This window comes from Loxodonta africana, chromosome 8 (genome assembly GCF_030014295.1).
Source record: "Loxodonta africana isolate mLoxAfr1 chromosome 8, mLoxAfr1.hap2, whole genome shotgun sequence".
NCBI classification, from domain to species: domain Eukaryota; kingdom Metazoa; phylum Chordata; class Mammalia; order Proboscidea; family Elephantidae; genus Loxodonta; species Loxodonta africana.
In genome coordinates this window covers 51,258,370-51,274,098 of record NC_087349.1, presented here as the reverse complement: position 1 = coordinate 51,274,098, position 15,729 = coordinate 51,258,370, and the positions used below count along the sequence as shown (strand labels likewise).

The 15,729-nt window shown below is 38.6% G+C and overlaps 1 protein-coding gene across 1 annotated transcript in view; it reads left to right on the top strand.

Annotated features, from left to right (window-relative positions):
- Positions 1 to 14,183, top strand: part of HGF (hepatocyte growth factor) — a 91,980-nt gene extending 77,797 nt beyond the window's left edge. Inside the window, exon 19 of the mRNA XM_064289923.1 lies at positions 11,748 to 14,183. Coding sequence (XP_064145993.1) covers positions 11,748 to 11,762 — 15 coding nt within the window. The 3' untranslated portion in view covers positions 11,763 to 14,183. The remainder of the gene's footprint in view (positions 1 to 11,747) is intronic.
- The last annotated feature ends 1,546 nt before the right edge of the window (positions 14,184 to 15,729 follow it).

The window sequence follows — 15,729 nt, the reverse complement described above, 5'->3', positions numbered from 1 at the left end:
CAATATTTTGGTTAGTCACTGTTTGTCAATTTTGTGAATAAAATTACTCTGGTCTACATTTCCTCTATGTTTCAGTGCAGTAGCTCTCTTGCCATTCTATTTCCTTATTCTCCTACAGAGGTGCCATTCTCAATCTGTACAATCCCAAAAGAGCTTTCTATGTCACTTTGACCAAATTACAACCCACTCATGTAAAATTTGGATTAAAAGTTTTATTCTAGACATCCTGTATTTTTCTTTCATCTACAAATATCTCAATTATATGGGTTATTTAGGGAAGCTGACATTTAAAATCAGTTTCAAGGTAAAGAAATATTTGTAGTAATTTGGAATAAAGTTTACACTACTATGAATAATACACCTTTGCCTAAAGCATATTTAAGCAGACTGAAAATACTGAGCAAAGAAAAGAAGATTTCACTTTATGTAATTTTTTAAAAAGTGTAGGAAAATAGACGATTTTTATATGCACTCTTGCTTAAAAGAAAAAAAGAATATCACTCTGATATGCAGTATAACTCCAAACTAACTTTGGACTGTCATCTCCCCAAATACTCCTGAACATCCATTATGTTATTTTCGTTTTTGAACACACTTTCACATTTAAAACAGACCCTGTGGACACCAGGCTTGTCTTCCACATCTCAGAACCTTTAAATATCAACCAATTTTCTTTGGGCCCATCCTCAACCTCCCTATCTAGAAGTCATCACGTCTTCCACCTGGTGCTGTGTTTGCGTATGCTTCCTTTCCACTCATTACAACAGTCTGCCTATAACTGCATTAGATTAGTTTTGTATTACTTTACTTTGCTTCATTTCATCTCCACTCAGTTTGAGCTCCTTGGAGACATCAGTAATGGCTTGTTATTAATATTTGCGTATTCTTTACTTTGGACAGTGGTTCGCAATATACTAGTGCTAAATACTTATTTTATAACTAAATATTTTATACTTCATTCTGTTTTGAAGGTTTATCAATGTTAACAAATTATTTGTTACTTTTGTAAAAATTGTTCAACTCTTGCTGAGGGTTAAGAATTTTAGAGCTGTATATTTAATTATAAAAAAAGCAGATGTAGCTCTGGAGGTGCTCACTCGTCTATGCCAAGAAATATGGAAGACAGCTTCCTGGCCAAATGATTGGAAGAGATCCATATTTATGCCTATTCCCAAGAAAGGTGATCCAACCGAATGTAGAAATTACAGAACAATATCATTAATATCACACGCAAGCAAAATTCTGCTGAAGATCATTCAAAAATGGCTTCAGCAGTGTATCGACAGGGAACTGCCAGAAATTCAGGGCAGTTTCAGAAGAGGGTGGAACCAGGGATATCATTGCTGATGTCAGATGGATCCTGGCTGAAAGCAGAGAATACCGGAAGGATGTTTACCTGTGTTTTATTGATTATGCAAAGGCATTTGACTGTGTGGATCATAACAAACTATGGATAACACTGAGAAGAATGGGAATTCCAAGACACTTAATTGTGCTCATGAGGAACCTTTACATAGATCAAGAGGCAGTTGTTCAGACAGAACAAGCGGATACTGATTGGTTTAAAGTCAAGACAGGTGTGCGTCAGGGTTGTATTCTTTCACCACACCTATTTAATCTGTATGCTGAACAAATAATCCGAGAAGCTGGACTATATGAAGAAGAACGGGGCATCAAGATTGGAGGAAGACTCATTAACAACCTGCCTTATGCAGATGACACAATCTTGCTTGCTGAAAGTGAAGAGGACTTGAAGCACTTACTGATGAAGATCAAAGACCACAGTCTTCAGTATGGATTGCATCTCAACATAAAGAAAACAAAAATCCTCACAACTGGACCAATAAGCAACATCATGATAAATGGGGAAAAGATTGAAGTTGTCAAGGATTTCATTTTACTTGGATTCACAATCAGCAGCCATGGAAGCAGCAGTGAAGAAATCAAAAGACGCATTGCGTTGGGCAAATCTGCTGCAAAGGACCTCTTCAAAGTGTTGAAGAGCAAAGATGTCACCCTGAAGACTAAGGTGCGCCTGACCCAAGCCATGGTATTTTCAATCACATCGTATGCGTGTGAAAGCTGGACAATGAATAAGGAATACCGAAGAAGAGTTGACACCTTTGAATTGTGGTGTCAGTGAAGAATATCGAATATACCATGGACTGCCAAAAGAAGGAACAAATCTGACTTAGAAGAAGTACAACCAGAGTGCTCGTTAGAAGCAAGGATGGTGAGACTGTGTCTTACATACTTTGGACATGTTGTCAGGAGGGATCAGTCCCTGGAAAAGGACATCATGCTTGGCAGAGTACAGGGTCAGCGGAAAAGAAGAAGACCCTCAACAAGGTGGACTGACACAGCGGCTGCAACAGTTAGCTCAAGCATAACAACGATTGTAAGGATGGCGCAGGACCGAGCAGTGTCTCATTCTGTTGTGCATAGGGTCGCTCTGAGTCGGAGCTGACTCGACGGCACCTAACAACAGCAATGACAACGTATTTAATTGTTTTATTTAGAATTGAATTAGTAGGTAGGTTATTTTAAAATGATTTAGTGTATTGCATATACCAGATCATGCAGCTGGAAAAGAGAGAAAGCATCAACTTTAAAGAATCTATGCATAAAAAAAAAAAAAGAAAAAAAATGCATATGTATGTGTAAATGTGGTTATTAAGAAATCAAAAACAGAAAACTGGATTTTAGTGTACTAATGTATGTACTTAAGAGCTTGGCTGCTAACTTAAAGGTCTTCAGTTTGAATTCATCAGCAGTTCTACTCTGTCCTACAAGGTTACTGTGAGTAAGAATCCACTCTAAGACAGGTTTGATTTTTGGGGGGGGGGCAGGGGGGGCGAGGTATAAAGGAAAGGAACCCTGGTGGCACAATGATTAAGGATTTGGCTGTTAACTGAAAGGTGGGTAGTTCAAACCCACCAACAGTTCTGTGGCAGAAAAGACCTGGTGAAGATTACAGCTTAGGAAACACTATGAGGCAGTGCTACTTTGTCCTATAGGGTCACTAAGAGTCACAATCAACTTGATGGCTCACAACAACAATGTAAAAAGGTGTTTACTTAATAAAACCTAATATAGATTGGGTTATGTTAGTGAATATTTACCCACCTGGCTTTCTTCCATGAAGCGTTGATGTAATAACATCAAGAGAAAAAAGTATCACACCCATTATTGCAAAAATATCCTGAGTCAACAATGGCCCATTCCTTACTTATGTGCAAATATGCCATCTGCTGTGCGTTGAAGAGTTTCACAATGTTGCTACTCAATTAGGAAAACGTCTTCATTTGATGAGTTTTCTTAACTAACAGAGAAAATCAACATATATAACTTTGCAATGAACCAAGACATAGATGGGTTTTTATATTAAATATTTTAAGAGCTTTACAAAGGTATTGTCCAGTTTTTAGGCCTTTGATTTTTAGGGGGCATAAACTCCAAATGTAATCATAGTTTAGAATATATGACTATGCCTTAAAATGAAGTATTTACCTACTGTAAAAGAAAATTAATGAATGATTTAAGAAGTGGAAATTTGTCACTATGGAATGAGGAGAGTTGTTAAGGATCTCTAGACTAAAGCAGAGAAAGTAAAATGATGATTCGGTAACTTTTTTGGTTGTTCAAATCGTCATCTAAGTGGAAAGCTCAGGTCTTTCTAGTTCAGTGGGTAAGAATTTGGGAAAAATAAGATTGGTATTTTAGTCATATAGTTTGAACACTAGGGCAGAACTTCCTATTTATGAAGGTGTCTTAGACTGGGTTCTCTAAAGAGGCAAAGCCAGTAAAGCATATAAATACGTATACAGAGATTTATATGAAGGAAATGGCTCATAAAGTTGTAGAGGCTGGAATGTGGATCAGGACAGAGGCTTCTCCTGATTTACAGAGCTGCAGGGTCTGGCAGACTCAAGGTTGGCAGGTCAGAGAATAGGGTTTTTGCTCACAGGCTGCAAAGATCGATGAATCCCAAAATTGGCAGGCAAGATGGAGATAAACTTTAGCTCAAATCCCAAGAACTGGAAGTCAGATGAACAGGAGCCTGCTGAAGGAAACAGAGTGAGCAAAAGCCCAAGAGCCTTGTCAGAAAGACCACTTATATTCAATGCAGGTCACACACACAAGGAAACTCCCTTTCAAATGATTGGCTACATACAGCAGATCACGTCAGGGGGTGATCACATTATATCAGATCTCAACATGGAACTGCCAAACCACTGAGGATCATGGCCCAGTCAAGTTGACACACAGCCTTAACCATCACAAAAGGCTAAGTGCACAAATGAACCAGAAAACTTATAGAATCTTTATTCATGGACATTTTTTAAAATAGGAAATGCAAATTTATTTCTTCTAGGAAAGACAAATATGTTTCTTTAGTGACTGAGATAAGCTTTCCCCAAACTGATCTCTTGTGGAACATCATTCTGTTGGACACTTAAAAGCTGTCCTGAGAACAAACTGTACTTTAAAAAAAAAAAAAAAAACCCACTGCTGTTGAGTCAATTCCGACTCATAGCAACCCTCTAGGACAGAGTAGAACTGCCCCACAGGGTTTCCAAGGAGCGCCTGGCGGATTCGAACTGCTGAGCTCTTGGTTAGCAGCTGTAGCACTTAATCACTATACCACCAGGGTTTCCAAGATGTACTTTAGGGCTTGAATACATTTTGGCAATGCTAGGATGTTTTATATACTTTGCTGTGGTACTGTTAAGAACATTTGGATGTTCATATGCATTTTCAAACCTTATGGTATTCTTCAAACTTACAGTACATAGAGAAAAAAAAAAAAAAGAAAATTTTTTTTTTTTTACATAGAGAACTCCCTAATAAAGGCAATATTTATGCCTTTGTTGTCGTTGTGTGTCATCAAGTTGATTCTGACTCACAGAGACCCTGAAGGACTTAGTAGACTGTAATCTTTACGGAAGGAGCCCTGCTGGCACAGTGGTTAAAGCGATTGCTAAGGGAAAGTTCCACAGTTTGAAACCACCAGCAGCTCCACAGGAGAAAGATGTGGCAGTCTGCTTCCTTAGAGATTAACAGCTTCAGAAATCCTATGGGGTCACTATGAGTCAGAATTGACTTCACGATAGTGGGTTTCGTTTTTGGGAATCTTTACTGGAACAGATCCCAATGTCTTTTCTCTCAGAGCTACTCGGGGTTGTTAATTGCCAACCTTTTGATTAACAGCTGAGCACTGAAGCAAAACTCCTTATTTCTGCCTTTAGGTGCTAGAATTCTGCTAAGTGCAATAGGAAAACTTGATGTATGTATCTATTTTCTGATTGGGACAGAGTAGTAACCATATGGTTTGAGATTTCTAGTGTCTCTTAAAATCTACTATTTTTTTTCTTTACAAAAACTTTCAGCAAAACTTTCCATTTGAAAAAATTTTCCAGAACAACTTTACTTTTACATGACCTTTTTCCTCCCTCCATTTAAGTGAAATTCAAACATTAGGAGTGGAAGTTATTTTTTTCTCGACATGTATATCATCTATTTGACTGCTTATATCTTTAATACAGAACTGATACTGATAACACAAAAAAATGAAGGTTCTCCTATTGTAACACCATCTAGGCTAAAATAAATGTAGAAGGAAATACCCTAAAATTGTTTCATGTTACCAGCCCTAACAATATCCCCTCACATGCTCAACATTCCAGGTTTGGAAGTAGGAAACTAAGGAAAAGAAAGACAAGAGCCATAATGAGAAGGAAAGAAAGGAAAAGGAGAGAAAGTTAGAGCAAAGAATTTGTTGTTGTTAGGTTCCATCCAGTTAGTTTTAACTAATATCAACCCTGTGTACAACAGAACCAAACACTAACTGGTTCTGCACCATCCATACAACCATTCTTATGCTTGAGTTCATTGTTGAAGTCACTGTGTCAACCCATCTCCTTGAGGGTCTTCCTCTTTTTTGCTCACCCTCAACTTTACCAAGCATGATGTCCTTCTCCAGGGACTGGTCCCTCCTGATAATATGTCCAAAGTATGTGAGATGAAGACTGCTATCCTTGCTTCTAAGGAGCATTCTGGCTGTACTTCTTCCAAGGCAGATTTGTTCATTCTTTTGGCAGTCCACGGTATATTCAATATTCTTCACCAACACCACAATTCAAAGGCATCAATTCTTCTTCAGTCTTCCTTATTCACAGTCCAGCTTTTGCATGCATATGAGGTGATGGAAAACACCACATATGGGTCAGGCACACCTTAGTCCTTAAAGTGGTATCTTTGCTTTTAACACTTTAAAGAGGCCTTTTGCAACAGACTTGCCCGATGCAATCCATTGTTTGATTCCTTGACTGCTGCTTCCATGGGTGTTGATTGTGGAACCAAACAAAATGAAATCTTTGACATCATCAATCTTTTCTCCATTATCATGATGTTGCTTATTGGTCCAGTTGAGAGGATTTTTGTGTTCTTTATGTTAAGGTGTAATCCATACTAAAGCCTATATCTTTGATCATCAGTAAGTGCTTCAAGTCCTCTTCACTTTCAGTGAACAAGGTTGTGTCATCTGCATATCACAGGTTGTTATTGAGTCTTTCTCCAATCCTTCATATAGTCCAGCTTCTCTGATTTGTTCAGCATACGATTGAAAAAGTATGGTGAAAGGATATAACCCTGCCACAAATCTTCCTGGATTTTAAACCACACGGTTTTCCCTTGTTCTGTTCAAATGACTGCCTCTTGGTCTGTGTACAGGTTCTGCACGGGCACAATTAAGTGTTCTGGAATTCTCATTCTTTATCATGTTATCCACAATTTGTTATGATCCACACAGTCGAATGCCTTTGCAGAGTCAATAAAACACAAGTAGATATTTTTCTGTTATTCTCTGCTTTCAGCCATGATTCATTTGGCATTAGCAAAGACATCCGTCATTCCATGTCCTCTTCTGAATCCAGTTTGAATTTCTGGCAGTTCCCTGTCTATGCACTGCTGTAACTGCTTATGAATGATCTTCAGCAAAATTTTACTTTCGTGTGATATTAATGATATCGTTCCATAACTTCTGCATTTGGTTGCATCATTTTTCTATGGAATGGGCACAAATATGAATCTCTTCCAGTCGGTTGGCCAGGGAGCTGTCTTCCAAATTTTTTGGCATAGATGAGTGAGTACTTCCAGCACTCGATCCATTTGTTGCAACATCTCAGTTGGTATTCCATCAGTACCTGGAGCCTTGTTTTTCTCCAATGCCTTCAGTGCAGCTTGGACTTCTTCCTTCAGCACCATCAGGTTTTGATCATGCGCTACCTCCTGCAATGGTTGAACACCTTTTTGGTACAATGCCTCTGTTATTCCTTCTATCTTCTTTGGATGTTTCCTGTGTCGTTTAATATTTTCCCCCATAGAATCCTTCAACATTGCAACTCAAGTCTTGAAGTTTCTCTTCAGTTCTTTCAGCTTGAGAAATGTCAAGAGTGTTCTTCCCTTTTGGTTTTCTAACTCTGGGTTTTTGTTCATTTCACTATAATACTTTGTCTTCTCATGCCACCCTTTTGAAATCCTCTGTTCAGCTCTTTTACTTCAACATTTCTTTCTTTTGCTTCAGCTACTCTATGTTCAAGATCAAGTTTCAGAGTCTCTTCTGAAACCCACTTTGGTCTTTTCTTTCTTTCCTGTCTTTTTAATGACCTCTTGCTTTCTTCGTGTATGATGTCTTTGATGTTGTTCTATAGCTTGTCTGGTCTTCGGGCATTAGTGTTTAATGAGTCAAATCTATTCTCAAGATGGTCTCTAAATTCAGGTGGAATACACTCAAGGTCATACTTCAGTTCTTGTGGACTTGTTTTAATTTTCTTCAGCTTGAACGTGCATATGAGCAATTGATGGTCTGTTCCATAGTTGGCTCCTGGCATTGTTCTGACTGATGATGTTGAGTTTTTGCATCATCTCTTTCCACATATGTAGTCAGTTTGATTCCCGCGTATTCCATTTGGTGAGGTCCATGTGTATAGTCACTGTTTATGTGGGTGAAAAAAGATATTTGCAATGAAGAAGTCATTGTTCTTCACAACAGAGAACCCCTGAGGGAGCAAGGGAGCAGGGGGCTGCAGACCCCAAATTCTCATAAGACCAGACATACTGGTCTGACTGAGTTTAGAATGACCCCAGTGGTCATGGCCCCCAGACCTTCTGTTGGCCCAGGACAGGAATCATTTCCAAAGCCAACTCTTCAGACATGGATTGGACTGGACAATGGGTTGGAGAGGGATGCTGGTGAGGAGTGAGCTTCTTGGATCAGATGGACACTTGAGACTATGTTGGTATCTCCTGCCTGGAGGGGAGATGAGAGGGTGGAGGGGGTTAGAAGCTGGTGAAATGGACATGAAAAGAGAGAGTGGAGGGAAAGAGCAGGCTGTGTCATTAGGGGGAGAGTAATTGGGAGTGTGTAGCAAGGCGTATATGGGTTTTTGTGTGAGAGACTGACTTGATTTGTAATCTTTCACTTAAAGAACAATAAAAATTATATAAAAAAAAAAGAAGTCATTGTTCTTGGAAAATTCTATCATGTGATCTCTGGCATTGTTTCTATCACCAGGGCCATATTTTCCAACTGTTGTTCTTTCTTCTTTGTTTCCAACTTTTGTGTTCCAATCACCATCAATGCATCTTGACTGCGTGTTTGATCAATTTCAGACTGCAGAAGTTGGTAAAAATCTTCAGTTTCTTCCTGTTTTGAATTAGTCGTTGGTGCGTAAATTGAATAACAGTAGACTTAAGTGGTCTTCCTTGTGGTAGGTATAGATAATATCACTGACAGCATTGTACTTCAGGATAGATCTTGAAATGTTCTTTTTGACAATGAACGAGATGCCATTCATCTTCAATTTGTCATTCTGGCATAGTAGACCATATGATTATCTGATTCAATATGGCCATACCTGTCCCTTTCAGGTCACTAATGCCTAGAATATTAACGTTTATGCATTCCATTTCATTTTTGACGACTTCCAATTTTCCTAGTTTCCTGCTTAGTACATTCCATGTTCGTATTATTAATGGATGTTTGGAGCTCTTTCTTCTCATTTTGTGTCTTGCCACATCAACAAATGAAGGCCCCAAAAGCTTGACTCCATTCACATCATTAAGGTCAATTCTACTTTGAGGAGGTAGCTCTCTCCCAGTCGTATTTTGTATGCCTTCCAACTCGAGGGGCTCATCTTCCAGCAATATATCAGTCAATGCTGTGCTGCTATTCAAAAAATTTGCACTGGGTAATTTTTCAAAAGTAGACCACCAGTTCCTTTTTCCTCGTCTGTCTTAATCTAGAAGCTCAGCTGAAACCTATCCCCTATGGGTGATCCTGCTGTTATTTAAATACTGGTGGCATAGTTCCCAGCACTGCAGCAATGCAAAAGCCACCACAGTATGACAAACTTACAGACGTGTGGGTAGACCAAAGAATAGAAAGGAAAAAAAGAAAAGGTATTGAAAAAAAATTGGAGAGCAACTGTGAGAAGTTCTTCAATCATTTACATGTCCTCAGAAGTAAGGTTAACAGAAGGATCTAAAGTATTATTCTTCATTAGCCTCTTCCCTTCTTAATCACAACCATTTGTATTTCAAAAATCCACTTGTAAAAACTAAATAAGTCATCCTAAAATTAACGAACAGAGTCTATGCTGCATATATATGAGTGTAGATCTTCCACTTTCACAGTCAATGTCCCATTTTTATTCTTTCATCTCCTCTGTTTCTTTTTTTACCTAATGACTTCCTAAATTGTATCTTCCTGTGACCCAAAGTAACTATGAAAAATAAAATTTGTCTATATTAATATTGTTCTCTAAAATACTATGACTCCTTTTTTACCTTAAAGAGTTTTAGCATGTTTTCACTGCTATAACTTAAAGGTAAAATTGGACGTAACTTAAACAATGAAGTTTAACAAGAACAGAAGCACCAGGTGGAGACACAAAGGCAAAAGTTCAACTGCCAACTTAACACTGCTGCTTAGATGTGCTTATTAGCATCTAATCATTCCTTATCCTTCATTCTTACCTGTAAATGGCACATCCACCAAGTTTACTTAATTAAACCAGAACCCAGAAAGCCATTCTTTTACTTATTTTGTGTCATCCTTTCTACATCCAAATAATCACCAGGACATCAACTTTACCCCTTAAATGTATCTTAAATCACTCACATGTCACCATGTCCAAAAGTTCCACCTTGGTGCAAGCCACAAATTTCTTTTGCCTTTTTTACTACAATAATATCAAAATGTGTTTCTCCATATACACTCCAGACCATATCCATCCAGCTTCTACAATACATATTTAACTTTTTGAATCTAATCGTTGTTCCTCTCCTTAAAGCCTTCAGTGGTTTCCCACAGGTCTACCTATGCTTATATGAACTGTACTTGATTGACTTATCTTTGCCCACAATTTTCCAGCTACAGTGGACTCTTTACAATTCTGGGAATAGCCTAAAGTCTTCCTTTTCTTTCTGCCTGGAATTATCCTCCCACGCATCACTTTTTGCCTGACTAATGTCTATTTCATCCTGCAGCTTAAATGTCACTGATTGTTCTCCCACCCACCCTCCTAACAGAGTTACACATCTCAATGAATGATGCACTTCTGTTTGAGAACACTTACCTCAGTTTATTAAATTATTTGCACGCATATTTTAATAGTGTCTTTCCTATTATATTGAAAGTTCCATAAGAACCTGGGCTAGATCTAAATTCTTCACATTTATCTTCGGTACTGGAGCCATGATGGTACGGTGGTTAAAAACTAAGCTGCTAACCAAAAGATCAGCAGTTTGAGTCCACCAGCAGGTCCTTGGAAACGCTATACGTCAGTTCTACTCTGTTCTATAGGGTCGCTATAAACCGGAATCAACTCAAAAGCAACAAGTTTGTTTTTATCTTCCGTACTGGCTAGATTCAAAAGCAAACAAAAACCAGAAACCAAACCAGTTGCCATTAAGTTGATTCTGACTTATGATCCCATGTGTTGCAGAATAGAACTGCATGGTAGAAGGTTTTCAATGGCTGCAATCTTTCAGAAGCTGATCACCAGGCCTTTATTTCAAGGCACTTCTGGGTGGATTCAAACCTCCAACATTTTGGTTAGTAGCCAAGTGTTTTACCATTTGTACCACCCAGGGACACCAACAAATATTTGTTGAATGAATGCATCAGTAGTTACCTGCTTGCAATATTTTTTTTTTCAGTTAAATTAAAAAAAAAAAAAATCATACCACAATCTCCAATTTTTTTTCTACTACATGAATAGTAACAACTACAAATTGTGGTGGGGAGTGTGGGGGGTGTTGCTATTTGCTTCTGTCATTCATTTCCATTTAAAAATAACACTTTTTTATTTGAGCATTTACTACGATAGTTCTAGGTGCTGAGGATATGATGACATAAACATAATCTTGACCCCTACCCTACTTATAATTACAAAGAAGTTGGAAAGCCAGGTATGAGAATCTGAACGTGTTAGCTGGAAAGTGCAAATTGCTTAGGAACATACAGCAAGGAGATTTTGCTGAGGTTTTTGGCTCATTTTACCTTAATTTTTCAAAATCTTAAATCTACCAATTTGCATGTTATTTCTTCTATTTTATGAACACTTCCCTCATCACATTGCTAATGATTTAATTATGTTTAGAGCTATTTTTCACACAGTTGAATGCCTTTGCATAGTCCATAAAACACCGGTAAACATCCTTCTGGTATTCTCTGCTTTCAGCCAGGATCCATCTGACATCAGCAATGATATCCCTGGTTCCACATCTTCTGAAACCGACCTGAATTTCTGCCAGTACCCTGTTGATATACTGCTGCAGCTGTTTTTGAATGATCTTCAGCAAAACAAACTGTGGATAATATTGTGAAGAATGGGAATTCCAGAACACTTAATTGTGCTCATGAGGAACCTTTACATAGACCAAGAGGCAGTTGTTCGGACAGAACAAGGGGATACTGATTGGTTTAAAGTCAAGAAAGGTGTGCGTCAGGGTTGTATTCTTTCACCATACCTATTTAATCTGTATTCTGAACAAATAATATGAGAAGCTGGACTATATGAAGAAGAACGGGGCATCAGGATTGGAGGAAGACTCGTTAACAACCTGCCTTATGCAGATGACACAACCTTGCTTGCTGAAAGTGAAGAGGACTTGAGAAGATCAAAGACCACAGCCTTCAGTATGGATTGCACGTCAACATAGAGAAAACAAAAATCTTCACAACTGGACCAATGAACAAAATCATGATAAATGGAGAGCAGATTCAAGTTGTCAAGGATTTCATTTTACTTGGATTCACAATCAACAGCCATGGAAGCAGCAGTCGAGAAATCAAAAGACACATTGCATTAGGTAAATCTGCTGCAAAGGGCCTCTTTCTTTAAAGTGTTGAAGAGCAAAGATGTCACCCTGAAGACTAAGGTGCGCCTGACCCAAGCCATGGTCTTTTCAATCCCATCATATGCATGTGAAAGCTGGACAAGGAATAAGGAAGACCAAAGAAGAGTTGACACCTTTGAATTGTGGTGTTGGCGAAGAATATTGAATATACCACGGACTGTCAAAAGAACGAACAAATCTGTCTTGGAAGAAGTGTGGCCAGAATGCTCCTTAAAGGCAAGGATGGCGAGACTGCGTCTTACATACTTTGGACATGTTGTCAGGAGGGATCAGTCCCTGGAGAAGGACACCATGCCTTGGCAGAGTACAGGGTCAGCGGAAAAGAGGAAGACCCTCAACGAGGTGGATCGACACAGTGGCTGCAACAATGAGCTCAAGCATATCAGTGATTGTAAGGGTGGCTTAGGACAGGACAGTATTTCGTTCTGTTGTGCATGGGGTCACTATGAGTCAGAAGCAACTAGGTGGCACCTAACAACAACAGAGCTATTTTTCTTTTATTTTCCCCTTTTCTTTGTTCTATTCTTCCAGGTTCCCAGTCTTTTAAATCTTTCTTCTTCCTTACATTCTCAAGAATCTTATGAAAATTTTAGTAGATTCAGTGATGGTTATGTGCTTATTATCTGGGGAATAATGTAATCTCTCAAATGTTGAGAACACTAGCAATTTTTGAGATGAAATTATAAAGGCTTGTTTTTCTACATCTAAGCTGACAATTACTTTAAGTTTATAATGTTTAAGTTTTTAATTGTATTTGAAGATGATCTAACACAACAACAACATGTAATGTTTATTCAGTGATTACTATTTTCCAGGCTCTGTTTTACCTCATTTAAGAAAGTGTTCAAAAACTTTAAGGACAGATTTTCAATATTAATTCTGCTTGACCACATCCTTCTAGCCTGCCTACTAAACATTTGATTTAACTATTTTCCAGAAAAGTAGGAAAAGGAAAAACTCTTACTTCAACAAGAAAACGCTGCCATCATCTGGACAGGATATGAGCAAGAAGCTATTCAGAGGTCAAATTGCTTTTCAAGAAGGCCTTGCCCAAAGCTCTGAGAGGCATCAGCCAAAGGAGCATGACCTACCCATCTTCAATATGAATGGCCAAAACATGAGCTGTTTGTAATGTTTATCACTATGAAGTTGAAGGTTAGTAGGGTAAGGGGCCAGTTCAGCAGGGGAAACTTTCACATCTCTGAGTGGGAGAAAGGATGTAAGTATTGAAAAAGAAGAGCAACAGATTGAGATATGTTTGTGGAGAAACATGTAGTGGTAAGAATTCAAAAGGGCCCAGATGGGAGAAAAGCTCAGAATTTATACTGTAATAAAGAAAAGCAATAATGGTTTCTACCTTTTATTGCAGATACCAGAAGGTGTTTTATGAAAGACAGAAACACCTCAAAGGAATTTATGATCTTTTACATAGGACCGCTTTGTACTATATTTTATGGAATCATACATTGACAGCTGCAATGGCACATTAAAAATCACATCCTCACTTTACAGAGGGGAAAAAAAAAAGAGAGAGAAAACAGAAAGGTGTAATGACTTGCCCAGGGTCACACATCTAGAGGCATGGCCAGTCCTGGAAACAAGGCCTACTCCTTTTTAAATTTGGAAACTTGATTTTATTATTTACTTATTTTTAAACTTAGGTCAGAAACTACACAGTGTTGAAATTTAATCAAAACCTTAAAGAGAATTTTAATACAGTATTTTAAAAAAATTCTTAAAAAAAAAAAAAAAAGAATTAGTAGCTAGACATTTAAAACAGCAACCAAAGCAAAGCGGAGGCTCAATCTACCTTAAAGTCTAAAAGGATTGAACAAAGGCCTGACAGAGAGGGCCAATCCCAGGTATCGATCTAGCAAACTCTTGCACAAGGAGCAAGTCAAGGAAGTTTTCATTTGGCTTCTCTCCTAGCTCACTTTGTGATCTAACCCCAATTCTGGGTTGGGAAGAAGGTCTTCTAAGGAGAACATGGGGGTTTGACTTATTGGTAGAAAAGGAGTCAAAATGCATAGCAAAGAACATGCAAGAGCACAAGAGGGAGAATAAAATGGATTTAATGAATGCATACCAATCCTTTCTCTCCCTGGGAAAATAAAGCTGCCTGGGCTAACCAATGGAAATCCTGGTGGTGTAGTGGCTAAGAGTTACGACTGCTAACCAAAAGGTCGGCAGTTCGAATCCACCAAGCCCTCCTTGGAAACCCTATGGGGCAGTTCTACTCTGTCCTATAAGGTTTGTAATGAGTCGGAATTGACTCCACAGCAACAGGTTTGGTTTTGGTTTCCTGATAAACGAAGTGGATTTCCTTAGGGAGGGGGAACAACGCAGCCTTATGCTTACAGCCTTTCTATGGCTCTCCCTCTACCAAATCAAGCTTCTTAGTGACCTTGGAGTGCAACCCTTACTCCTTCCCTCCTTGTTAGCTGTGCTTCAGGCAAAGAGATAGGTGGTAGTCCCTTGAAAAAACTGTGGTTTTATTTGTTTGTTTTTAATTTTATTCATTCATATCTTGTTTCAATATCTCTGTCATGGTGTTCTGGCATTCTGAAATAGTTCCTCCTACGACCTCCTCCATTCTTGGCTAAATCCAACTAATGCTTTGATTTTGACCCTAGGTGTTGCTTCCTCTTGAGCTGGCTGGCTGGGTCCTGCTTTCTTGTTTGGTTCCTACCAGCTCTACTGGATGGAAGAGAGCACTACTCCAGATCTCTTCCATGTGTTTTTAGATGGATATCCTTAAAGAACCTTCGTTTCCTGAGGCAGAGTTTCAGCTCTGTAGTTGTTACCTGGGTCCAGCCCACTTAAAGCTTGAACAGCTGCCACATATAAATCCCTTAGACACTGTTCTCACAGTTGGTTCCTCTTCCTTGGAACTTCAGATTCCTCCACAAGTGTTGTCTAATGTGCTCATTAACTGCAGGGGTAAAGCAAATACCAAACCAACACACTGCAATACAGTCGATTCTGACTCGTGGTAGCTCCACGTGTTATAGAGTAGAATTTCTCCATAGGGTTTTCCTGGCTATAATCTTTACAGGCCTATGGAAGCAATGGTTAAGAAATCCACCAACATATTGAATTTGGCAAATCTGCTGCAAAAAACCTCTTTAAAATGTTCAAAAACAAAAGTGTCACTTTGGTGACTAAGGTGTACCTTAGCCATAGTATTTTCAGTCGCCTCATATGCATGCGAAAGCTGGACAATGCATAAGAAAGACCAAAGAAAAATTGATGCATTTGAATTATGATGTTGGTGAAGAATACTGGCAATACCATGGACTGCCA